The 26,569-nt window shown below is 46.2% G+C and overlaps 2 protein-coding genes across 2 annotated transcripts in view; both read left to right on the top strand.

The window, feature by feature from the left end:
- Positions 1 to 13,982, top strand: part of zdhhc17 (zDHHC palmitoyltransferase 17) — a 68,228-nt gene extending 54,246 nt beyond the window's left edge. Inside the window, exons 10-17 of the mRNA XM_078417157.1 lie at positions 515 to 617; positions 2,219 to 2,341; positions 5,721 to 5,783; positions 7,061 to 7,154; positions 7,498 to 7,581; positions 9,651 to 9,808; positions 11,175 to 11,269; positions 11,561 to 13,982. Of these exons, the coding sequence (XP_078273283.1) occupies positions 515 to 617; positions 2,219 to 2,341; positions 5,721 to 5,783; positions 7,061 to 7,154; positions 7,498 to 7,581; positions 9,651 to 9,808; positions 11,175 to 11,269; positions 11,561 to 11,699 (859 nt within the window). The 3' untranslated portion in view covers positions 11,700 to 13,982. The remainder of the gene's footprint in view (positions 1 to 514; positions 618 to 2,218; positions 2,342 to 5,720; positions 5,784 to 7,060; positions 7,155 to 7,497; positions 7,582 to 9,650; positions 9,809 to 11,174; positions 11,270 to 11,560) is intronic.
- Positions 1 to 26,569, top strand: part of nav3 (neuron navigator 3) — a 579,072-nt gene that overhangs the window by 147,893 nt on the left and 404,610 nt on the right. The gene's annotated exons all lie outside the window — the stretch shown is intronic.

Below are 26,569 nucleotides of genomic sequence, written 5' to 3'. Positions count from 1 at the left end.
GCGACATTTCAGGTCTGGACCCTTCTTCAGACCCGAAACAACACCTATCCGTGTTCTTCGGAGATGCTGAATTACTCTGGCACTTTGTTTCGTTGTGTGTAAACTGCAGCATCTGTAGTTCCTCGTTTCTAAACTAATCTCTGACCACATGTGGTCCATATCCCTCTATTCCCTGCATATCCATATGCCTATGTAAATGCCTCTTAAACGCCACCATCGTATCTGTCTCCACCTCAACTGACAGCAGGTTCCGGGCACTCACTGCCCTCTGTGTAAAAACACTTCTCCCCGCACATCTCCTTTAAACTTTTTCCCCGTCCCCTTCAAGCTATGCACCCTCGTATTTGACACGTCCTCCATGGCGGAGCAGATTCGATGCACTTTAGTCGCAAGGCTTGTCAAGGTCAAACGTTCTCAGCGAACATGGATGTATTTTCCTTCTGTCATTGGACATGAAGCTCTGTTAAAGCAAGGAAATCGGGGATTGTTTTTATTTTCCTGTTGTCTCTTTCAGATCCTTCTTCGATCACTCTATGCACAGTGCACTTCCTCTTGGGATCTATCTGGCAACCAAATTCTGGATGTATGCTACTTGGTTCTTCTGGCTGTGGACTGATATCTTTTTTTTAATGTTGGATTATTTTATTGCTGTGTTTTTCACTTGCTGACCGGCCTACGGGAGAGGGAAACATGGGCGCGGTAGGCAATTGCTTAACTTTTAACTTCAGGGGATACTGGCAGTGCCTTCGCTTGCCAATTATCTCCAAAACTGAATGCTTTCCTGGGTTTTGATCTGAGAGAGGCGTACAAAATCAAGAGAGGAATAGATCAGGTAGATCAGAGTAGGGGAATCGAGAACCAGAGGACATAGGTTTAAGGTGAGGGGAGAAAGATTTGATAGGTCCCAGAGGGGTAACTTTTTCACTCAAAAGTTGTGTGGAACGAGTTGCTGGAGGAGGTAGTTGAGGCTGGTAGTCTCGCAACATTTAAGAAACATTTAGACAGGTACACGGATAGGACAGGTTTGGAGGGACAGGCAGGTGGGACTAGTGTAGTTGAGGCATGTTGGTTGGTGTGCGCAAGTTGGGCTGAAGTGCTTATTTCCACACTATATCATCTGTATTTCAGCGGGCAATTAAACATCAATCTCTGTGTCTGGAGTCACTTGTTGGAGTTGGAACCAGGTAGGGGCAATAAATTTCCTTTCCCTGAAGGGCACGAGCGAACAAAATAAGTTCATAAGTCATAGGAACAGAATTAGGCTATTCAGCCAATGATTCTACTCTGCCATTCAGTCATGGCTGGTCTATATTTCCCTCTCAACCCCATTCTCCTGCCTTTTCCTGTAACCTTTGACACTCTTACTAATCAAGAACCCATCAATCTCAGCCTTAAAAATACCCAAAGACTTGGCCTCCATAGCCTTCTGTGGCAATGAATTCCACACATTCACCACCCTCTGGCTAAAGACATTCCTTCTCATCTACTTTGTAAAGATACGTCCTTTTATTCTGAGGCTGTGAGCTCTGATCCTAGACTCTCCCACTAGTGGAAACATCCTGGACATTCCCCCTAGTCCACATCCACTCGGTCTCAGCTTTATACCTCTGCTTTTATATTCTAGTCCTCTCGAAATGAATGCGAACATTGCTCTTGTCTTCCTTACTATTGATTCAACCTGGGTTTTAATGGGCGATGTAATAGTTTCATGGTTACTATTACTAGTGCTAGATTCATATTTTAACTAAGATAATCCTTCAGGCTACCATGGTTTGGTCTGGTCTTCCCTGGTGTAGTAACGTGCTCTGTATGCCCACCACATCCTCCAAGGCCAGTTTTTTAGGTGCAGTTATCCATCTATTGACTTAGTGTGGTGTTCATTTTGGAAATGGGTGATATGATGTTTGCTTGGCCTGGTTCCCATTCTCACATCTGCTGTGACAGTGAAGAGACTTTTTGATTATTTGATGTCGCAGAAGAAACACTTAGACAGGTACATGGATAGGAAAGGCGCTGGGATGATATGGGTCAAACACAGGCAAATGGAACTAGCATAGATGGGCATCTTGGTTGGCATGGAGAAGTTGGGCTGCAGTGCCTGCTTCCGTGATGCATGACACTATAACAGCATTGTATTAATGGGAATTATGGAATTACATTGCATGTGATGTAAAACTAAATATCTTCCAGTCTTTAATTTCTTAACACCAAAACACATCTTCCAATTCTGTCAGTCCACCTACCGTTCCTTGTTAACAGTGCTGGGCTCTTTTATAACTTTGGTAAGTCGTGGAAATCAGACCCAGGAGTAATCAAAGCCACGGAAGAGCAGAAGAAAAAGGTAAGGCAGTGTGGCCAAGCCTTGAAACCGTTAGGCCATCTAGAGACCTGCTACGGTCAGCACCCGAATTGACACAGAATTGAATGATGTCAAGGTTGACGGAATGTTTAACCTGTTTGGCGTGAATTAATCTTGGCACGCAAGTAAATTCAGCATTACTTGCAAGAAATCCAATTGAAAGGAACCTTTGGAACGGTGCAGTGGCAGAGTTTCTGCCTCACAGCGCCAGAGACTCGGGTTCGATCCTGACTACGGGTGCTTTCTGTAAAGACTTTGTGCGTTCTCCCTGTGACTGCGTAGGTTTCCTCGGGGTTCCTGCCACACTCCAAAGCCACGCAGGTTAGTTGGTTAATTGGCTTCGGTAAAAATTGTAAATTGTTCCTTGTGTGTAGGATGGTGCTAGTGTACGGGGATCGTTCGGCGCGGACTCGGTGGGCCAAAGGGCTGTTTCTGCACTCTGTTTCTGTATCTCTAAACTAAAGTAAACTGTATATAGTGTTAGGTTTCAACGGTTTGAAAGGTCTTTTATTGTCACGTGTACGAATTAAGGTACAGTGATATTCGTATTATCACACAACCATACTAAAAAAAGCAACAAGACACACACTTACATAAAAGTTAACATAAACATCCACCACAGCGGATTCCCCACATTCCTCACTGTGATGGAACGCAATAAAGTCTAACCTATTTCCTCATTTTCTCTCGCGGTGGGGGCAGTCGAACCATCTGTCCCGCGTTGGGGCGGTCGAAGCTCCTGTGGCTTGGAGCTCCCGAAGTCGGTCTCGAACCAGAGACCGCAAGCTCCACGATGTTAAAGTCCGCAGCTCCCGTGGTTGGAGCAAAGAGGTCTATCCCTGGCAAAGGGGTCGCGAGCTCCACAATGGTAAGTCCCGCAAGCTTCCGCGGTTGAGCTCCCGAAGTCAGTCTCCAGCCAAGGCCGCCAACTCCTCGATGTTCGGCCTCAGTGCGGACGGAGATACGATACGGAAACAAAATCGCAACTCCGTCGAGGTAAGAGATTCGAAAAATGTTTCCCTCAAACCCCCTCGCACATAAAACAAGCTAAAGAACACTAAAACATTCATTTAACACATACTATAAAACAACAGAGAAGAAAGGGACAGACAGACTGTTGGCGAGGCAACTCCAAAGACGTACAGGTATGTAGGTTAATTGGCTGGGTAAATGTAAAAATTGTCCCTAGTGGGTGTAGGATAGTGTTAATGTGTGGGGATCACTGGGCGGCACGGACTTGGAGGGCCGAAAAGGCCTGTTTCCGGCTGTATATATATGATATGATTACTAGTGCCACCAGCAATGATATAAGTGCATTTACCTGCCTTGTTGCCTCTGTGAATGCATTTTAAATCATGAAAATGCACAGTTTTGCATCGGTTTTATCTGAACATACACTTTGAATATTCAAAAATATAATTGAACTCGTGTTGCCAATATTCAAGCATATATCCCTATCTCTGGCAAGTGTCCAGCAAGTATTTCTAAAATCTATAAAATGTCAATTCAATCTCCCTTTTCTATTGTATGTTATTTTGTCACAACGTTTGACTCCTCCAGATTTGATCATTTCCTATGTTGTTCTGAACGGCACCCCTCACTCTGTGAGCAAAACCACAGAGTGCTGGAAGAACTCGTGTGGGTCAGGCAGCATCCGTGGAGGGAACTGGACAGAGGACATTCAGGGTTGGGACCCTTCTTAAAACTTGTCCCAACCCAGATTCCTTCACAGATGCTGCCTGACCTGCTGGGGTTTTCCAGCAGTTTGGTTTGTGTTCCAGTTTACAGCTTCTGTAGTCAATGGTGTTTCCTCGTTCTGCCTCAATCCTTGGTCAGGCAGCCTTTCCTCATTACTTATCTCTGCGAATGTTCCATTTTGTCCCCTCTGTATCTCCAACTGTGACATTCAATCCGTGCTCTTGTGTGACCAGGGCGCTTTGCAGACCTCAGCTGTAGGCTAATTAAGACCCTTCTTCCAACTGAGACTTCTTCGCCCTCTCCCCTATCTCTCAGTCTAAAGAAGGGGAGAAGTCTCAACCCGAAACATCACCTATTCCTTTTCTCCAGAGATGCTGCCTGACCCGCAGAGTTACTCCAGCTTTTTGTGCCTATCTTAGGTGTAAACCAATATCCACGGTTCCTTCTTGCACATTTTGTAGGCTAATTAACATCATCGCACGACCTCCCTGCTGTTTGGGTTAACAAGTCCATGTTTGCCTCCTCACACTTCACCTCTATAAACTTTCTATCCTCTATTCCTTTCTTCCCCGAGTGTTTACCTGAGGATTTTCACACACTTGTAATTGATATTTATATTAAAAAGGTGTTTTTGGCATGGCGTTTATTACACCCGGCTAAAATCACCTTCTCCAAGACGATCAGCCATCAATCTCTTACCTTGGCTCAATAGTTGGAGCAGATGTCTACTTGTGACTTCAATCACCTGTTCTGAAAAATAGCCTTTCAGCTCCTCCTGGTGGCCATGTCATGTGCTGTGTCTTCAGTGGCATCTGATGCACTTTCTCATTATATTTTTGAATTCACATTTATAATGGCCCAAAGTGAGTTTGTGTGTGTTTTGAGGAGCAATATGAGATCTCCAGGCAAACTTGGCAGAGAAACCAGTGGTCATTATGATGATTGAAGTGGACACATGGCAGTCAGCGAGAGAGAGAGAGAGAGAGAGAGAGAGAGAGAGAGAGAAAGAGAGAGAGATTCCAAGTCAAAGATTTTAGAACTTGTTCCCTTCTCCCTCTCACATCCTCCAGTTCTACAAACCCGCACGTTTTTGGGATATGAGAGCAAACCCACACAGTTATAGGGAGGACGTGCAAACTCCACACAGAGAGAACTCTGACCTCCCTTTCATTCTCCTTCTCCATCACTCCACTTTTGATAATCACACATCCAGCCAATTCTGCCCTGAACTCTAGAATTCCCTCCCAAACCTCTCAGCGCCATGGGGCAGCAGTAGAATTTAATCCTGTCTGTGTGGAATTTGCACGTTCTCCCCGTGACTGCATGAGTTTTCTCTGAGTGCTCTGGTGTGTAGGGTAGATATAGTGAATGGGTGATTGTTGGCCAGCACAGATTTGGTGGGCTGAGGGCCTATTTCCATGCTGTATCTCTCAACTACATTAAACCACAGCCTCTCCCCTTCTCTTAGTGGCTTTTAGGGATGTGGGAGGAAATGGGAGCCATGAAATCGCCTTTGTTCGATTGCATTTCTGTGATATTTTGTGGATAAATGGCATGACGTAAATGTCTGATTTAGTTACAGTTATATGTCTCTGTGTGATCATCTTTGTGACTAAGCTGTGTTCAACATATTACTGATGTCTACTTTCTTCCTGCTTCACAGACAATAGTGGAACTGGCAGAATCTGGCCATCTGGATCTTAGCATCTTTTGCAGCACTTGCTTGGTAAGACATGACCTTCCTTCCCAAAAATAGACACAAAGTGCTGGAGTAACTCAGCGGGTCAGGCAACATCTCTGGAGAAAATGGATGGGTGACGTTTTGGGTCGGGACCCTTCTTCAGACTGAAAAGTCACCCATCCTTTTTCTCCAGAGATGCTATCTGACCCGCTGAGTTACTCCAGCGCTCTGTGTCTATCTTCAGTATAAACCAGCATCTGCAGTTCCTTTCTTCCCATCTTAGTTTTACTTCAGAAGAATATTGTTTCATTGTTTCAATGTTGTTAAAAATCTGATAATGCTGATTACACTCAGCTGAACCAACTTTGCAATGTACCTGTGCAGTACAAGTTAATAATTGCACTGTTGTTTTTTTTGGATTATTGCATTAATAGTTTCATTGCTGTCATCCCTCTTGAATGGAGCCATCGTACTCTGAATTCAGAATCTTCCATAGATAGACACAAAATGCTGGAGTAACTCAGCAGGTCAGGCAGCCTCTCTGGAGAAAATGGATAGGTGACGTTTTGGGTCGGGACCTTTCTTCAGTCTTAAAAAGGGCCCAGATTCGAAACGTCACCTATCCATTTTCTCCAGAGACGCTGCACGACCCGCTGAGTTACTCCAGCAATATGTGTCTTATCTTTGGTATAAACCAGCATCTGCATTTCCTTTTCATTTCAAATCTTCCAATTTGGTTTAGTGATACAGCATGGAAACAGGCCCTTCATGTCCACGCCGACCATCAATAACCTGATCACACTCGTTCTATATTTTCCCACTTTCTTGTCCACTTCCTGCTCACTAGGGGTAATTTACTGAGGGCAATAAACTGACAAACCTGCACGTCTTTGGGATGTGGCAGGAAACCCACGCAGTCACAGGGAGAGCGTGCAAACTCCACCCAGACATCACCCAAGGTCAGGATCCAACTCTGGTCTCTGGCACTCTACATGTGACCGCTTGGGTTTCTTCCGGTTGCTCCTGTCTCCTCCCATTTCCTCCCACATCCCTAAAAGACGTGTAGGTTTGTAGGTTAATTGCCCTCTGTAAATTGCCCCTAGTGTGCAGGGAGTGAAAGAGAAAGTCGAATCATATAGAACTAGTGAGGACGGGTGATCAATGGGCAGTGTTGACTTAGTGGGCCGAAGGGCCTGTTTCTATGCTGTATGTCTAAATTAAACTGTGGTCAGGCACTCCCAGCACTCAAATGGGTTTCAGATCCTTCACAAACATATGACACGGTGTCTACTTGATTGCTCTATTTTGTGTTTTCTGAACAGATCCAGAAACCTGTTCGTTCCAAACATTGCGCCGTTTGCAACAGATGCATCGCCAAGTTCGACCACCACTGCCCATGGGTTGGGAACTGTGTGGGTAAGTCATTGCATTCAGATCGTTGCACAGCATTGTGCAGAACCTGCAGCAGCAGTTAGGTAAAAGGCCAACACTAAACAGACAGCATCAAAACCATGGCACGTGGAGCGCAGGAGGCTGAGGGGTGATCTTATGGAAGAGTATAAAATCAAGAATAAGACGATATGTACTTCATAAAACATTGGTCAGGCCACAGCTGGAGTGCTGTGTGAATCGTTTGAGTTGAATGTCTGGCCTGCTGAGTGTCTCCAGCAGTTTCCATTTGAGTGGAGGGGCACACAATGGTTTCAGTTCTTGCTGTGTCCTGTCAACTGTTTGAACCAGAATCTTTTCTCTTCTCTAGGAGCGGGAAATCACCGATACTTCATTGGGTACCTGTTCTTCTTGTTGGGAATGATAATTTGGATGATTTACGGCTGTTTATTCTGTAAGTAAACTTATTTTGAGTCGCATAGATAGAGGGTAGACAGTCGGGACCTTTTCACCACGATGGAAAAATCAAATAACAGGGCATGGTTTTAAGGCAAAGTTTAAAGGAGATTTGTGGGGCACTTTTTTTTTTAACACAGAGGGTGGTAAGTGTCTGGAACATGCTATTGGGGGTGGTAGGTGAAACAGATATTAGTGGCATTTAGACTTTGGATAGGCAAATGGATTTGCAGAGTATTGCGGGATATGGATTATATGCAGGTAGATAAAAGATGGTCTTGACATCATGCATTGATGGGCCGAAGGGGGTGTTCTTGTGCTGCACTACAAAGAACGGTACAGTGCAGCAAGGGACCCTTCAGCCCACAACGTTTGTGCCAAACATGATGCCAAGTTAACCTGATCACATGTGCCTGTACATGATAAGGTTAAGAATAATGGGAAGGCCATTTAGGACTGAGATGAGGAAAAGCTTTTTCACCCAGAGAGTTGTGAATCTGGAATTCTCTGCCACAGAAAGCCGTGGAGGTCAATTCGCTGGATGTTTTCAAGAGACAGTTAGATTTAGCTCTTAGGGCTAACGGAATCAACGGATGTGGGGAAAAAGCAGGAACGGGGTACTGACGTTGGATGATCAGCCTTGATCACATTGAATGACAGTGCTGGCTCGAAGGGCCGAATGACCTACTCTAGTACCTATTTTCTATGTTTCTATTCACAAAATGCTGGAGTAACTCAGCAGGTCAGGCAGCATCTCGGGAGAGAAGGAATGGGTGACGTTTCGGGTCGAGACCCTTCTTCAGACTGATGACTGATGTCTGATGTCTAAGACTGATGTCTGAAGAAGGGTCTCGACCCAAAACGTCACCCATTCCTTCTCTCCCGAGATGCTGTTGAGGGTGTGCAGCGTAGGTTCACTAGGTTAATTCCCGGAATGGCGGGACTGTTGTATGTTGAAAGGCTGGAGCAATTAGGCTTGTATACACTGGAATTTAGAAGGATGAGGGGGGATCTTATTGAAACATATAAGATAATTAGGGGATTGGACACATTAGAGGCAGGAAACATGTTCCCAATGTTGGGGGAGTCCAGAACAAGGGGCCACAGTTTAAGAATAAGGGGTAGGCCATTTAGAACGGAGATGAGGAAGAACTTTTGCAGTCAGAGAGTGGTGAAGGTGTGGAATTCTCTGCCTCAGAAGGCAGTGGAGGCCAGTTGGTTGGATGCTTTCAAGAGAGAGCTGGATAGAGCTCTTAAGGATAGCGGAGTGAGGGGGTATGGGGAGAAGGCAGGAACGGGGTACTGATTGAGAGTGATCAGCCATGATCGCATTGAATGGCGGTGCTGGCTCGAAGGGCTGAATGGCCTACTCCTGCACCTATTGTCTATTGTCTATAAAGCCGTGCCTGCTAGACAATAGACAATAGACAATAGACAATAGGTGCAGGAGTAGGCCATTCAGCCCTTCGAGCCAGCACCGCCATTCAATGCGATCATGGCTGATCACTCTCAATCAGTACCCCGTTCCTGCCTTCTCCCCATACCCCCTCACTCCGCTATCCTTAAGAGCTCTATCCAGCTCTCTCTTGAAAGCAGTGTTAGACATTTCCACCCCGAGGAAAACGGTTCTCACTGTCTACCGTATCTATGCCTCACTTAATTTTAGGCTTCGATCAAGTCTCCCCTCAACCTCCGACATTCCAGAGAAATAAGAAACTTTTGGATAGGTACATGGATATGCAGTGAATGGAGGGATATGGATCACATGCAGGCAGAGGAGATTAGTGTAACTTAGCATTGTTTTATTTTACATTACTCTTCTTGAGACCTCCAAGCTCCTCACATTATTTTATACGTCTATCATGACACCCCTCAACTTCTGGCATTCCAGAGAAGACAGTCTAAGTCTATCCAACCTCTCCCTCTAGCTGAAACCCTTGAATCTAGGCAGCATTGTGGTAAACCTCCTCTCCACCCTTTCCCAAGCCTCCATGTCCCGTGAACCCACTGTTTTATGCTCTCTCGGTCCAGGGATGGATTTATGGACATGACCTTTCTCTGTTTCAGACTGGAGCATCCACTGTGAAACCAACTACCCGAAGGAAGGACTGTGGACGTATCTAACCGAGATTGCGAGCTGCTCCCCGTGGGTGTTCTGGATGTTCCTGAACAGTCTCTTTCACTTCTTGTGGGTGGCTATCTTACTCATGTGTCAGATGTATCAGGTAAACAGCAAAATAATGTTTCTCTCCCTGAATTTTGAGGCTGTACAGCTCGAGTTAAGACTCAAAGTCCTATGCCTGTAGGAAGAGGTTGAGCAGGCTAGGACATTATTCCTTGGAGCGCAGGAGGATAAGGGGTGATCTTACAGAGGTGTAGGAAAATAACTGCAAATGCTGGTACAAATTGAATGTATCACAAAATGCTGGAGTAACTCAGCAGGTCAGGCAGCATCTTGGAGAGAAGGAATGGGTGACATTTCAGGTCTAGATCCTTCTTTAGACTGATCTCAGGGGAGACTGGTCTCAGGAAGACAACGGGAGAACTGGGAGGGGGTAGGAGAAGAGAGGGACAGAGGAACTATCTAAAGTTAGAGAAGTCAATGTTCATACCGCTGGGCTGAAACCTGCCCAAGCGAAATATGAGGTGCTGTTCCTCCAATTTCCGGTGGGCCTCACTATGACACTGGAGGAGGCCCATGACAGAAAGGTCAGACTGGGAGTGGGAGGGGGATCTTATAGAGGTGATCTTATAGAGATGTTCAAGATCATGAGAGGAATAGATAGGGTAAATGCCCAGAGTAGGGGAATTGAGAACAAGTGGACATTGGTTTAAGGTGAGGGGGGGAAGATTTAATAGGAACCTGAGGGGAAACCACTTTACACAAAGAGTGACAGGTAAAAGGAACGAGCTGCCAGAGGAGGAAGTTGAGGCAGATACTATAATAGCATTTAAAATAAATTTGAACAGGTATATAAAAGGATACAAAGTGCTGGAGCAACTCAGCGGGTCAAGCAGCAGCATTGGAGAACATGGATAGGCGACATTTCAGGTCAGACCATGTGTCACAATGTTTAAGAAACATTTAGACAGGTACATGGATAGGATAGGTTTAGAGGGATATGGGCCAAGCGCAGGCAGGTGGGACTAGTGTAGATAGGGCATGTTGGTCGGCATGGGCAAGTTGGGCCGATGGGCCTGTGTGCACGCTGAATGGTTCCGAATCTGTACTGGTTAGAGTCTCGAGTTTTGCTTTTGCCTTCTGTGCTTTGCTGCCCTCTACAAAGGGATTCCAACCTTCATGTTGTCAATAATTAAATGAATTGATTGAAACATACAGCATGGAAACAGGCCCTTCAGCCCATCCACTCCACATTGACTATCGATCACCTGTTCACACACTAGTTCTTTGTTTAGTGGACTTGGAGATTTGATGACCTCATGGAGTCATACAGCGTGAAACAGGCCCTTTGACCCAACTTGCCCATACTGACTAACACGCCCCATAACTCACTCTTATAACCATTTATGTACAATGTTAACTTAAGTTATCTAACTACATATTAACTTATTTGTTTCTGGTTGATGAAGATTGCTTGTCTTGGGATAACTACAAACGAAAGGATGAATGCAAGACGTTACAAGCACTTTAAGGTTACAACGACCACTATTGAGAGCCCTTTCAAGTAAGTACCTGTGGCTATAGGTGCTTCATTGCATTGGCAATGCTGTGCACTTAACCTGACTATGATCTGAAATGTTATGCTGATTTAAAAAATAAAAAATAAATAAAGTGCTGGAGTAATTCAGCGGGTCAGGCAGCATCTCTGGAATAATTGGTCAGCTGACGTTTTGGGTCGGGACCCTTCTTCAGACTGATTATGCTGATTGTGTGGAAGGTAGTTTGAAAGATCTGTGTTTGCAGCCTGATATTTTCAGATAATTGATCTTCCTTTTTCTTTCTTTCCCACCACCAGCCACGGTTGCATTAGGAATATCATAGACTTCTTTGAATTTAGATGTTTCGGTCTCTTTCGCCCTGTAATGGTGGACTGGACGCATCAGTACACAATCGAGTATGACCAGTCCTCGGGTACTGGCTACCAGCTGGTGTAGTGGGATCGGCGGCGTCCACGGCGAACCATCTCCACAATCAACCCTTCAGACTGGTGCCTGACAGACATCCTTCCTAATTCTTTTCCAATATCAGCAATCTAAATAACGTCACTGCGAGGAACGGCCGCCCTGCGGTTCCTTTGCAAACAGGGACAGTCTTACTGCCTGTTTCTACCAAGCCTGAACCCTCGCACCCCAGCACCTCATGGCAATCACAGTGTGGTACAAAGCAGAAGGCAGCAAGGAAACCTTCACATAGACATAGATTGAGACTGCTCTTTGCCCGGAATTGATTTTTAACGTGTTGTGTTTGTCTCCGGTTTTGGAGTGTTGGAAAGCGATACTGAGCTGCAAAGCCTGAAACCTTGATTTCCCACCCATCGGCTCCAGATATGGGTGTCCCATGCTGTCCGGCAGTGCCAAGGGGACAGAGTTGCACCCTGCTTCGAATGTATTTGTTGAGTATTGTTGTGTGGTGCTTTGAATTTCGTGCAGGAAAATTCAGAAATCAGTGTCCACAATCGTGTCCGAAGGTAAAAATCCCAAACCCCTCCTTTGTTAGAGGCATTGGCCATTTTAAGTACTTTATTCTTTCCCATTTTAAATCATGGTTTTAAAGAAGGTCCGTCTCACAGTGCAAATTAATCAGGTCGTTGAGTGGAAATTTGCAAGCTTCCTCCCCGTCGCTCTCAGTTGGGCCAGTGCGCTCCTTGAAAGGGGGGTTCTGGAGATGCTGAGCTTTGGGAGCGGGCGAGGTTGGAGGTGGGCGGTGGGGGGAAGGGAGAGGTGTCGCTCATTTTCCATCACCAGCATTGCATATCCTGCAGATCAGTTGCACAGGTGCAGATGCGGTCACGGATCTTTGTTCATCGTCCTTCACCCGAACAGTGCATGGTGGGCGAGTGCTGGGAGATTTAATGAAGAGAGAGGCACCTTATTCTTGCAATTATAACAAGGAGTCCCAACCTGGAGCATGATAACGATTTCTACAGCCACTTTAAGTTTAGTTCACGAATGACTGTCTACCACTCTCTGGAAACCAGCCACGTTTGCAGACTGCTGTGAATTCGCTGAGGTCACCGCACCCCAAACTCTTGTGCAAAATACTTTCAACCAACGCATCGGGCCAGTGTAAAGATTAGTTGTATCTGTACATAAATTATTTATCAACTAGTTTTACCAGTGTGTATATTTGTCAATGTTAGTTTGGAGCTGTAAACTTGATTTTAAACTCCGCCGGGAATTTAAACAAAAAGTGTAGGAATGTAGTTGATTTGCTTCTGGTGCTGCTGCTGCTAATTCATCGACTCACTGAACTCTGCATGTCTGGTGCTTGGCAAGAAAAAGTTTAAATTTAAAAAAAAAACCCCACAGCTCTCAAGACCGTAGGACATACGGCATCACATCAGCCTGCAGTGAAGTGTTCTCTCAGCTTCCTTCCTCCAGCGGGAAGATCAGTGGATTTGTAAATAGTGGATGTCCTGTGTTTGCAAAGTGCAAGACTTTTGGTCGCTGTTTACTTTGTAGTGGAAACTACACCTAGTTTGTGTGCATTGTACCTGATATCAATAATTGCAGTATTGCAATATTAGTTAACGTGAATTCTTACCAGCTTTTGGGGGGAAACCCCCCCCCCCTACAGTAACGGCTCAGACACAGATTGGAGTGTGTTATAACGGTTTATGCTCACACGGGCCAGGGCATCTGAGTGGTGAGACTGCCTGTGCTTGGCACTCCATCTCCAACGTCGCCTGGCCCACCCAGGACAGCAGAGACCAGGAGTGGAGTCCGCATGCTGGAGATGGTCTCGCTGCTCATTGCCCTCTTCCCAAGATGAATTTCAGTCCTTCCCGAGGTTTAAACACTGGTATTTGTAACAACCACTTTCCTTTTGTACTCCCCTGACTTCACAACAACCTGTCATTTCTCCTCACTTTGAAACCTGCAATTCCTGTCTCAACTTCTTCCTTTGTTACCTGTGCGATCGCGGCAATAGCTTAACGTCCGCAAGTATAATTGACTTTCATGCTCCACTAACTCTAGGGGAAGCACTACATTCTGCAGATTGTGAATACTTATTTGTTTTTGTATTACATTATTTATAACTGTGCCAAGTGTGTTTTTTGTTTTGCTACTATCTGGTCCCTTTATGTACAATGTGGAGAAAAAAATATATAGGACTGTAATATGCTGAAAGTAAAAACTGGCTGTTCACACGATGATTGGTTCAGTTTGTCAAACTTTGTAAATTATTGATCCAATAAACAAGATTCATCTCGCCGTTCATCACAATTCAGAATAACTTGCTGTTTTTAAGGCTGGTTTTTGACTGCATTGTAACAGGTTGAAATCTCCATTCATTTATTTTATTATACCTCTGTAATCCTTTATTCCTTTTCAAAGTGTGCTGATCATATCGGACTCCTGGACATTCTCTATGAATACAACCATCCCGTTTACACCAGTAAACCAAAGTTTCTTTGCGGTTATAATCAAGACTCCTGCGGAGAAAGTTTGGGAGGAAAACATTTGGTGACAAAACCGCACCAACGTCTGAAGAGGAACAAACGATTCCAAGCAGGAGAAAACATTGCATGTAAAACATTCAACTGCCAAGCAAAGAAAAAAGGTGGTGAGGCTGTTCGAACCTTAAACTTTCATCTCAAACACTTGATTAGTCATTCAAACGCCCCAGTTCCTGACAAACTGAAATCAAAATGGGAGAAGTCAAAGACTGGAGGGTATCGCTTTAAGGGGAGAGGGGCAAAGTTTAAAGGAGACTAGACGACCCGCGGACCCGTTGGGTTCCCGTTGTGACAGCGGTTGATTGAGGAAAAAAAAAGACACACAATTTTAATATTATTGAGTGGTCAAACTTTAACTTGAAGAAAATTTGAGCATTTACCTCAGGAGTCATCGTTCAACGAAGCCCACGTTTAATGATGTTGAACACGGAAGTATTAGATCAATATGGCGATGTTTATTTTATGGGGTATGTGTCTGAAATACAGCCAAAACGGTACACGATAGCGCAACAATTTGAAGGAAACATGATAATGCACACTGCAGGCGAATGGTGAGTAAGGTGCCACTAAAATGGACAAAGACCCATCATTTATTTATTTGCCTCTGTACTCCACAATTTGAGATTTGTAATAGAAAATAATCACATGTGGTTAAAGTGCACATTGTCAGATTTTAATAAAAGGTATTTTTTATACATTTTGGTTTCACCATGTAGAAATTACAGCAGTGTTTATACATAGTCCCCCCATTTCAGGGCACCATAATGTTTGGGACACAGCAATGTCATTTAAATGAAAGTAGTCATGTTTAGTATTTTGTTGCATATCCTTTGCATGCAATGACTGCTTAAATTCTGCGATTCATGGACATAACCAATTGCTGGGTGTCTTCTCTGTGGACAGATGAGATGAAGATTAACTTATATCAGAGTGATGGCAAGAGCAAAGTATGGAGGAGAGAAAGAGAGATGCTCTGCCAGGCCTGTATTGCAGCCATCTTTAGCTTATGCTTGTTTTGGAGGCTCGTCACCTTCATTTTTCTCTTCAGCATATAAAAGGCATGTTCAATTGGGTTCAGATCGGGTGATTGACTTGACCACTCAAGAATTTACATTTTTTGGCTTTGAAAAACTCCTTTGTTGCTTTAGCAGTAAGTTTGGGATCATTGTCCTGCTGTAGAATGAACCGCCTGCCAATGAGTTTTGAGGCATTTGTTTGAACTTGAGCTGATAGGATGTGTCTATACACTTCAGAATTCATTATGCTACTACCATCAGCAGTTGTATCATCAATGAAGATAAGTGAGCCAGTACCTTCAGCAGCCATACATGCCCAGGCCATAACACCCCCATTACCGTGTTTCACAGATGAGGTGGTGTGCTTTGAATCTTGGGCAGTTCCTTGTCTCCTCCATACTGTCCATCTTTTTCCAGAACTGTGGTTGCTCTTTTAAGTACTTCTTGGCAAACTGTAACCTGGCCATCCTATTTATGCGGCTAACCAGTGGTTTGCATCTTGCAGTGTAGCCTCTGTATTTCTGTTCATGAAGTCTTCTGCGGACAGTGGTCATTGACAAATCTACACCTGATTCCTGAAGTGTTTCTGATCTGTCGGACAGGTGTTTGGAGATTTTTTATTATAGAGAGAATTCTTCTGTCATCAGCTGTGGAGGTCTTCCTTGGCCTGCCAGTCCCTTTGCGATTAGTAAACTCACCAGTGTTCTCTTTCTTCTTAATGATGTTCCAAACAATTGATTTTGGTAAGCCTAAGGTTTGGCTGATGTCTCCAACAGTTTTATTCTTGTTTCTCAGTCTCATAATGGCTTCTTTGACTTTCATTGGCACAACTTTGGTCCTCATGTTGATAAAGATGAACAATAAAAGTTTCCAAAGACTGGAGGAAAGACAAAGTGCTGAGAGCTCTCTTATACCTGCATTATGATGGGTATTAAACACACCTGACCAATTGCAAACACCTGTGAAGCCATGTGTCCCAAACATTGTGGTGCCCTGAAATGGGGGACTATGTATAAACACAGCTGTAATTTCTACATGGTGAAACCAAAATGTATAAAAATGGCCTTTAATAAAAACTGGCAATGTGCACTTTAACCACGTGTGATGTTTTTCTATTACAAATCTCAAATTGTGGAGTACAGAGGCAAATAAATAAATGATGGGTCTTTGTCCCAAACATTATGGAGGGCACTGTAGTCTTGGTATCATATTCAATACAGATCTTGTGGGTCTGTTGCAAATGTGCAGTGGATTGATCAGTGGAGTTCAGACCCATCATTCCAGGTCAAAGATCAAGCTGAAAGTGCAGCAATTTTCATTATTTCACGTCAAGCTCTCTTTGCAAGTGTGGAGATCCATGGGATGCTCACCGTGAAGAACATAGAGCACAGAATGGTACAGCACAGAAACAGGTGCTTTTGGCCCACAATGTCTATGCTGAACAATGCAGGTCCCCGTGACCTGCGTGGGTTTTCTCCGAGATCTTCAGATTCCTCCCACACCCCAAAGACGTACAGGTATGTAGGTTAATTGACTGGGTAAAAAAAATTTTTTTAATTGTCCCTAGTGTGTGTAGGATAGTGTCAATGTGCGGGGATCGCTGGGCCTGAAGGGCCTGTTTCCGCGCTGTATCTCTAAACAAAAACATGATCCCAGATAAACTAATCACCTCTGCCTGTACGCGATCCAAATCCCTGCATTCCCTGAATATACATGGGTCCATCTATCTAAAATCCTCTTAAACGCCACTATCGCACCTGCCTCCATCACCACCCCAGGCAGCATGTTCCAGGCACCCACCACCTTTGTGTAAATAGAAATTTTACACAGTTTCTTCAGCACACTATGTACTGAACATTATACAAAGACCAGAACGTGATCTATGTGAACATAGTCCATAACCCTGCATAACCATGTGCCTGTCCAAAAGTCTATTAAAAATCACTAACCTTTCTGCCTCATTCATTACCCCCAGCATCACGTTCCAGGCACCCACCACCCTATGTGTAAACAAAATTAATTGCCCGGCACCTCTCCATTAAACTGCACCTCTCACAAACTTATGCTCTCGAGCCTTTGACATTTCCACCTTGGGGAATGGGTTCTGATTGTCTACCCCATCTATACCTCGCATAATTTTGTAGGTGTGGGAAAGAACAACGCCAAGAGGATGGGAGATACTATGAAATAAGTCATGGGGTGGAAGAGAGGTGGGAGATGCCGGTCTGTGGGAAGGCCTGCCCACACCACCCTTGTTACGTACTTCCAAAACATTGAAGACACAGCATTGAACCAGGCCCTTTGGCCCACTGAGTCCATGCCGACCATTGGTCACCCATTCACACCAACTATGTGTAGGAAGGAACTGCAGTTGCAGGTTTACACCAAAGATAAGCACAAAATGCTGGAGTAACTCAGCAGGTCAGGCAGCGTCTCTGGAGAAAAAGAATAGGTGATGTTTCGGTTTGAGACCCTTTAGACTCCTAGGTGACATTTCAGGTGGAGACCCTTCAAACTTGAAAGGTCTCGACTTGAAACGTCACCTATTCCTTTTCACCAGAGATGCTGCCTGACCCACTGAGTTACTCTGGTAGTTTAAGAAAATAACTGCAGATGCTGGTACAAATCGATTTATTCACAAAAAGCTGGAGTAACTCAGCAGGTCAGGCAGCATCTCAGGAGAGAAGGAATGGGTGACGTTTCGGGTCGAGACCCTTCTTCAGACTGATGTCGGGGGTGGGACAAAGGAAGGATATAGGTGGAGACAGGAAGATAGAGGGAGATCTGGGAAGGAGGAGGGGAAGGGAGGGACAGAGGAGCTATCTGAAGTTGGAGAAGTCGACGTTCATACCACCGGGCTGCAAACTGCCCAGGCGAAATATGAGGTGCTGCTCCTCCAATTTCCGGCGGGCCTCACTATGGCACTGGAGGAGGCCCATGACAGAGAGGTCAGAGTGGGAGGGGGAGTTAAAGTGCTGGGCCACCGGGAGATCAGTTTTGTTAATGCGGACCGAGCGCAGGTGTTCAGCGAAGCGATCGCCGAGCCTGCGCTTGGTTTCGCCGATATAAATAAGTTAACACCTAGAGCAGCAGATGCAATAGATGAGGTTGGAGGAGGTGCAGGTGAACCTCTGTCTCACCTGGAAAGACTGTTTGGGTCCTTTGATGGAGTTGAGGGGGGAGGTAAAGGGACAGGTGTTGCATCTCGTGCGGTTGCAAGGGAAAGTGCCCGGGGTTGGGGTGGTTTGGGTAGGAAGGGACGAGTGGACCAGGGAGTTACGGAGGGAACGGTCTCTGCGGATCGCAGAGAGGGGAGGGGATGGGAAGATATGGCCAGTGATGGGGTCCCGTTGTAGGTGACGGAAATGTTGGTGGATGATATGTTGGATCCGCTGGCTGGTGGGGTGGAAGGTGAGAACGAGGGGGATCCTGTCCTTGTTGCGAGTGGGGGGAGGGGGAGCAAGAGCGGAGCTGCGGGATGTAGAAGAGACCCTAGTGAGAGCCTCATCTATAATGGAGGAGGGGAAGCCCCGTTTTCTGAAGAACGAGGACATCTCGGAAGCCATAGTCTGAAACACCTCATCCCGGGCGCAGATGCGGCGTAGACGGAGGAATTGGGAGTAGGGGATAGACTTTTTGCAGGGGACTCTGGTAGTTTGTGACTGTCACACTAGTTCCATGTTATCCCATTTCGCATCCACTCCCTCCACACTCGGAACAATTTACAGAGGCCGATCAACCAACAAATCCAATTAAACTACAAAGTTAAACTGCAACAAAAAAAAATTGCCATGACAGCCATAGGGTACACACAGAGGAGACCATCGCAGTCACTGGGAGAACATGCAAACTTCACACAAACAGCAGCCAAGATCAGGTTCGAACCTGCATCTCTGGCGCTGTGAGGCAGCAGCTCTTGCGGCCGGCTGTGCCACTTGCTTCCAGTGTTATCCCAATGGAAAATGTATTTGGAATGTCTAGACATGAGCAGCTCCTGTTCCCACTCGGGCTGGGAATGATCCCAAGAAAGCATCTGTTTCATCTCCCAGTATCCGTAACTAACAACCATGAGACAACAGAATTAAAATGTCAACAAACGGGGTCTTTCCCAGGTCTGGGTGAAGCCTCTGACAGAGGCAAATGATTCAATAATGATTAGTGAAGGGGACTTTTTTTTGTCATGTATCTGACTATCGTTTATTACTGAATTGTTTCAACAGATTTGATGATTTAGTGGGCAGGAGAAATTTCTTTGAGTCAGATGACATTATCAGACGATTCTTGCATGAACTCATCTGGATTTTACATCATTTAAGAAAGTCGTCAGTGATTTCAGGAAAGCCAAAGGAGTGCTACTGAGGTGCTGCCACCGATGCAATGCGGGGAATGTATGAGTCATAGAAAATAGGTGCAGGAGTAGGCCATTCGGCCCTTCGAGCCTGCACCGCCATTCAATATGATCATGGCTGATCATCCAACTCAGTATCCCATACCTGCCTTCTCTCCATACCCCTGATCCCTTTAGCCACAAGGGCCTCATCTAACTCCCTCTTAAATATAGCCAATGAACTGGCCTCAACTACCTTCTGTGGCAGAGAATTCCACAGATTCACCACTCTCTGTGTGAAAAAAAAGTTCTCATCTCGGTCCTAAAAGACTTCCCCCTTATCCTTAAACTGTGACCCCTTGTTCTGGACTTCCCCAACATCGGGAACAATCTTCCTGCATCTAGCCTGTCCAACCCCTTAAGAATTTTGTAAGTTTCTATAAGATTCCCCCCTCAATCTTCTAAATTCCAGCGAGTACAAACCGAGTCTATCCAGTCTTTCTTCATATGAAAGTCCTGCCATCCCAGGGATCAATCTGGTGAACCTTCTCTGTACTCCCTCTATGGCAAGAATGTCTTTCCTCAGATTAGGTACACAGCAGGATCCCATAAGACCAAAGCAGAAATTGCTGGAGACAATGAGGTCAGGTAGCATCTGAGGAGAGAGAAGGTTGTCATGATGGCAAGGAACTGCAGATGCTGGAATCCTGAGCAAAATGCAAAGTGCTGGAAGAACTCAGCGTGTCAGGCAGCATCAGGATGGGCAATGTTTCAGGTTGGGACCCTTCTTGAGACTCATACTTTGACTGAGGCCAGAGCACATGTTGCAGGGTGATATTCCGCCCATTGTAACCCTGCTAGCAGAGGTCCGACTTCCCAGCTCTTGCAGTTAATTCTTTAGACTTTAGAGATGCAGCGCGGAAACAGGCCCTTCAGCCCACCGAGTCCGCACCGACCAGTGATCACCCCGTACACTAGCACAATCCTACACACTGGGGATGATTTACAATTTTCTGAAGCCAATTAACCTACAAACCTGTACGTCTTTGGAGAGTGAGAGGAAACCGGAGCACCCGCATAAAACCCACGCGGCCACAGGGAGAACGCACAAACTGACAGACAGCACCCGTAGTCAGGATTGAGCCCAGGTCTCTGGCGCTGTGAAGCAGCAACTCTACCGCTGCGCCACTGTGCCGCCCTATTCTGTTTTATCAAATATTTTAATTGTTTGTTTGATTCTTGATCATTTTTAATGTTTTTGTACCTTGTAAACTGGCGGGAGAATGTAGTTGCACAGCTGTATCCACCTGCACTCTCACCTGCCTTCACCTCTCCATCATCCACACTCCACCGCCCACCTCTCTCTCTCTCTCCCCTCTTCATTCCTGCCATCTCCCCCAGCACGGTGGCACAGCAGTCGAGTTGCTGCCTCACAGCACCAGAGACCCGGGTTCGATCCTGACAATGGGTGCTGTCTGTATGGAGTTTGTACATTCTCTCTGTAACCTGCGTGGGTTTTCTCTGGATGCTCCGGATTCCTCCCACATTCCAAAGACGTACAGGTTTGTAGGTTAATTGGGTTGGTATAATTGTAAATTGTCCTTAGCATGTGTAGGATAGTGCTCGTGTACGGGGGTGATCGCTGGGTGGCGTGGTCTCGGTGGGCCTGTTTCCGCATTATATTTCTAAACTAAAGGAAACATTGCGTGCAGTTCTGATGGCTCCCTTACTGGAAGGACCTGGAGGCTTTGGATTGGGTGCAGAAGAAGTTTCACAGAATGCTGCCTGGATTTGGGGATAATTAGCGACAGGGAGAGGTTGGACAGATTTGGATTGCGAGGGTATAGATAGGATAGAGTCAAAACCTTTTACACAGGACGGCGTTTTAAGGTGAAAAGGAAATATAGTTTAGAGAGGTGAGAGGGGCAAAGCTTAAAGACGTGCGGAGCATTTTTTTTTACAGAGGGTGGTGGGTGCCTGGAATGTGATGGCAGGGTTGGTGGTGGAGGCGAACGCAACAGTTTACTCCACTACACTTCACAGTGCCGCGGTAAAGCAGCCAACATAATCAAGGACCAGGGCAGCACAGTGGTGCAACGGTGGAGCTGCTGCCCTGTTTGCAGCGCCAGACCCGGGATCGATCCTGTCCGCATGGAGTTTGTTACTTTCTCCCTGCGACGTGTGGGATTTATCCCGGTGTTCCAATTTCCACACTTCAAAGACGGGCAGGTTTGTAGGTTAATTGGCCAAGATAAAATAGTACACTGTCCCTAATGTGTTGGATGGTGGTAGTGCATGGGGGTGTTTACTGATCGGTGTGGTCCTGTTTCTGTATCTCTGAAGACCATTCACCGCCCCACCCCACCCCTCTCCTCCTCATTCCCTCTTTTTCGCTGTGCAGAAGACAAGACACTAAAGTTTGAAAGTACATATAAAGTTTTATTACACATCTCAAATTATCTGGTCATGATTTGTGACTTCCAGGGGGGGGGGGGGGGGGGGGGGGGGAGGGAACAATCATAGACCAGTGCCACAACCATGGTTTACCCAACTTATAGAGTCCATTCTGGAGTTTGGTCAGAAACTTGAATGCTCCACTTCAGTCGGGTGAGGCAGCCTCACAGCACCAGAGACCTGGGTTCGATCCTGACCTTGGGTGCTGTTTGTGTGTGGAGTTTGTATGTTCCTGTAACCGCGCAGATGCTCCAATGTCCTCCCACATCCCAAAAAACATGCGAGTTTGTAGGTTAATTGGCCCTCTGTCAATTGTGTTTCAGGAGTGGATAAGAAAGTGGGATAACATAGTAACCAGTGTGAACAAGTGATCAACGATGGGCCAGTTTCCATACTGTATCTCTAAACTAAACCTTCCAAGCCGTGCAAACAAGAAACAGACAGAGAGGACTTGTTTATTTTTTATTCCATTATTTCACAGAGAATTTATGCAGAAGTAAGAAGGCTGAAATACCAGAGTGCAGGAAAAAAAAGATTTATCCAAGAAGACACAGCGACTCATTTAGGATAGTTGTTTTTCACAGTCTTTACGCGCTGCCGATCAAGTCTTCGATTGGTGTTGAGGTGGTAACATGGAGTACTACTGGGTATTGGGCTCGAATACCAGTGAAGGGAGGGGGAGCGAGACTCGCGATGCACTTCCTTTTGATCAGGTACGGTAGTGACGACCTCTGGCTATGATAACATAGAAAATAGGTGCAGGAGTAGGCCATTCGGCCCTTCGAGCCTGCACCGCCATTCCATATGATCATGGCTGATCATCCAGCTCAGTAACCTGTACCTGCCTTCTCTCCATACCCCCTGATCCCTTTAGCCACAAGGGCCACATCTAACTCCCTCTTAAATATACCCAATGAACTGGCCTCAACTACCTTCTGTGGCAGAGAATTCCACAGACTCACCACTCTCTGTGTGAAGATGATGATGATGCTGGCAAACCCGTGACCTTGTTTACAGCAGGACAAGACCACAACGCTGTCAGCAGCAACGAGCTATCTGCGGGGGAAACCCCCAGGTCAGGCAGCATCTGTGGGGATGGGAGGAATTGCTGATCATAACCCTTGCACGTCAAGGCTGGAGTCTTGGTGCAGATTTGCAACCCAAAACATTGACCATCTACCCCCCTCCCCCCACCACCACTCTTCCCCAGAGATGCAGCTTCACCCACTGAGTTCCTCCAGCAGATTGTCAGTCCAAATTCCAGATTCTGCAGTCTTGTGTCCACAGTACAAGCTGAACCCAAGTAACTGCAAGGAATCAGGCCCACCCCTGGGCTGCGAGCAGCTGGGTGCAAATGCAGATCTCACCGCTGGAAGGATCAGATTCCACTGCAAAGTCATAAAAACTACACACACGACTGATTCCATCATGTAGCGTGGGGAATCTAGCTGAAAGCAGCCAGCCATGGGGATAGAGAGCAATTCAGATTGGGTATCCACAAACCAAGAGGGGCAACTAACTGCCTGATCACAGATAAAGGACTCGCCCATCATGGGGTAACCCTGACCCGTGCACCCCTGCAGAATCAATGCTACGTCTGTGGGCAATGATGCTGGGAGTTCGAAGTGTGTTTGTTCGTCTCACAAGGGCGGCACAGCAGTGCAGTCAGTATAGCCGCTGCCTCACACCTCCAGACGGGTTTGATCCTGATCTCGGGTGCTGTCTGCCTGGGGGGGGTTTGTACGTTTTCCCTGTGACCGTGTGGATTTCGACCGGGTGCTCCGGTTTTCTCTCACATCCCAAGGACGTGCGAGTTTGCAGCTTCATTGGTCATCTGTAAATTACCCCCAAGTGTGTAGGGAGTGGATGAGAAAGTGGGATAATGTAGAACTAGTGTGAACGGGTGATCGGTGGCTGGCGTGGGCTTTGTGGGCCACAGGGCCTGTATCCACACTATATCGCTTAACTCTAAATACATCGGATATGAACCGAAACAATGAAATTCTTACTTGCTGCAGCTTTACAGGTACAGTACGTTAGACACAACAGGACTAAGGGTCAGAATGAAAGGGGTTAAAGGTACGAGCAAGCAATGCGTAAACCAGTTCCATCAACCAGATGCACAGGTCACCCGACTTGTACAGAATATTCAAGCACCATTGGAAGGGAAAGTGTCAGCATATCCAAGATAAAACATAGCACCACATTCATATCTATAATGTAAACCAGGTGTACAAATTGTCAAGTATCATAATTCAATATTCTCACGAGGCATCTGGTACAGCACCCCAGCTTTCATTGTAACGCCCTGCTGCAAGGTATCAAAAGTCTCTGAAGAAGGATTCCGACATAAAGGGTGGTGGGTGTATGGAACGAGCTTCTGGAGGAGGTAGTTGAGGCAGGTACTATTGCAACGTTTAAGAAACAATTTGGACAGGTACATGGATAGGGCAGGTTTCAAGGAATATGGGCCAAACGCAGGCAGGTGGGATTAATGTAGATGGGACAAGTTGGTCAGTGTGGGCAAATTGTGCTGAATGGCCTGTTTATATGCTGCAAGACTCTTATGACCCGAAATGTCACCTATCCATGTTCTCCAGAGATGCTGCCTCACCCGCTGAGTTACTCAAAAAAATTTTTCCCTGTGATGGCGTGAGTTTTCTCCAGGTGTACCGACTTCCTCCCACATCCCAAAGACGTGCAGGTTTGTAGGTTAATTGGCCCTCTGTAAATTGCCCCGAGTGTGTGGGGAGTGGATGAGAAAGTGGGATAACATGGAACTAGTGTAAACGGGTGATCGATGGTCAGCGAGGACAGTGTTTCCATCAAACAGAACCATCCATCTCTACTCTGTATACATCAGAGTATCGCTTCATACTAAAGCAGCCAAATTAATCTACAAACCTGCACATCTTTGGAGTGTGGGAGGAAATTGGAGCACCCGGAGAAAACCCACGCAGTCACTGGGAGAACGTGCAAACTCAGTACCGACAGCACCCATAGTTAGGATTGAACCTGGGTCTCTGGCGCTCTGAGGCAGCAACTCTACTGCTGCGCCACCATGCTGCCCTTTCCAGATGACACGTGAGCTTTGTCACTAGGAGGTCATTCAGCCCCATGACCCAGTTCTGCCATTCAATGAGATCGCACTTGGCATGCAGGCCATATTCAACACCAGGGAGTTGATGGGTCAAATGGCCTAATTCTGCTCCGAGAGCCTGTTATCCATCCTTTGCCCTCTATCCTTTCCTGTCGATCCTGACTACGGGTGCTGTCTGTATAGAGTTTGCACATTCACCACGTGACCACATGGACCAGGTGCTACGGTTCCCTCCCACACTCCAGACACTCAGGTTTGTGGGTTATTTGGCTTCTGTAAAAATTGTAAATTGTCCCTAGTGTGTAGGATAGTGCTAGTGTACGAGGTGATCACTAGTCGTTGTGGACTCGGTGGGCCGTAGGGCCTGTTTCCACACTGTATCTCTAAACTAAACTAAAAGGTCACCCCTTAGCTGCCTTCTGGGGAATAATCACTGGTGAGTCTGCATCCATTCCAACTTCACGACATTGATCATTGCAACCCCGCTTCCAAGCAGAAGCAGACCAATTAAAAAACAATTGAGCTTCGGATAAGGGTGGGGCAGCTGATAGAGCTGATACCTCTCAGTGCCATAGACCCGGGCGCTGTTCTCCCTGGGACAGCGTGGGTTTCCTCCGGATTCCTCGCACATCCCAAAGACGTACAGGTTTGTAGGTTAACTGGCCTCTGTCAAATGGCCCCAGTGTGTCGGGCAAGGGGTGGAAGCTGGGGGTGACAAGTTGGATTAGTTGAAGGTGGAAGTTCCATCCAATTGTGGCGGTGTTATTCTTTACGCCAAAATAATCCGACGGTACTCTGACAACCTTTAGAAGACATTTGGATGGGTACATGGATAGGAAAGTGTTCGAGGGATGTGGGCCAAATGTGGGCAAGCGGAACCAGTGCAGTTGAGGCATCTTGGTCAGTACGGGAAAGTGGGTCTGTTTCTGTGCTGTGAGACTTTCTTCCTGAGTGATATCTTTTGGTCAGAGGAGGGGGGAGGAAATGGCCGGCACCATTATAAAGGTCACAGTATTTTGCAGATGGATAAAACATTCACATTGCTAACCTGCACCTTGCACAGGAGATGGACATCACATGCAGAGAGAGAATGATCCAAGGGCAGCAGGCACCACTGCATGTTATTCTAACAGTTCCTGTCAGTCGAGGGTCACCAGCGTTCCCCGACCTCCGCGTTCCCTACCTGCCGAGGACCGCTTTAAGTTACGTTCTCTCTGAAACCCGCAGGGAAGCAGCCCTCCAGGTTTCCATTGGAGATAGCACCGGCAATCATTAATATATTAAAATGTAACTCAGTGCGTTACGATAAAAAAAAACCCTCCCAGCAAACTGCGGGAGGGAAACGACGATTTAAAATCACCACCCTCCGTTAATGATGAGGGTGGAATCCATGGATGTGTGAAGGGCCGAGCAGTCTGGATAACATTGGGAGCTCCCGTCACCTTACG

This window comes from Rhinoraja longicauda, chromosome 20 (genome assembly GCF_053455715.1).
Source record: "Rhinoraja longicauda isolate Sanriku21f chromosome 20, sRhiLon1.1, whole genome shotgun sequence".
NCBI lineage: Eukaryota > Metazoa > Chordata > Chondrichthyes > Rajiformes > Arhynchobatidae > Rhinoraja > Rhinoraja longicauda.
This window is presented reverse-complemented; position numbering and strand designations above follow the sequence as displayed.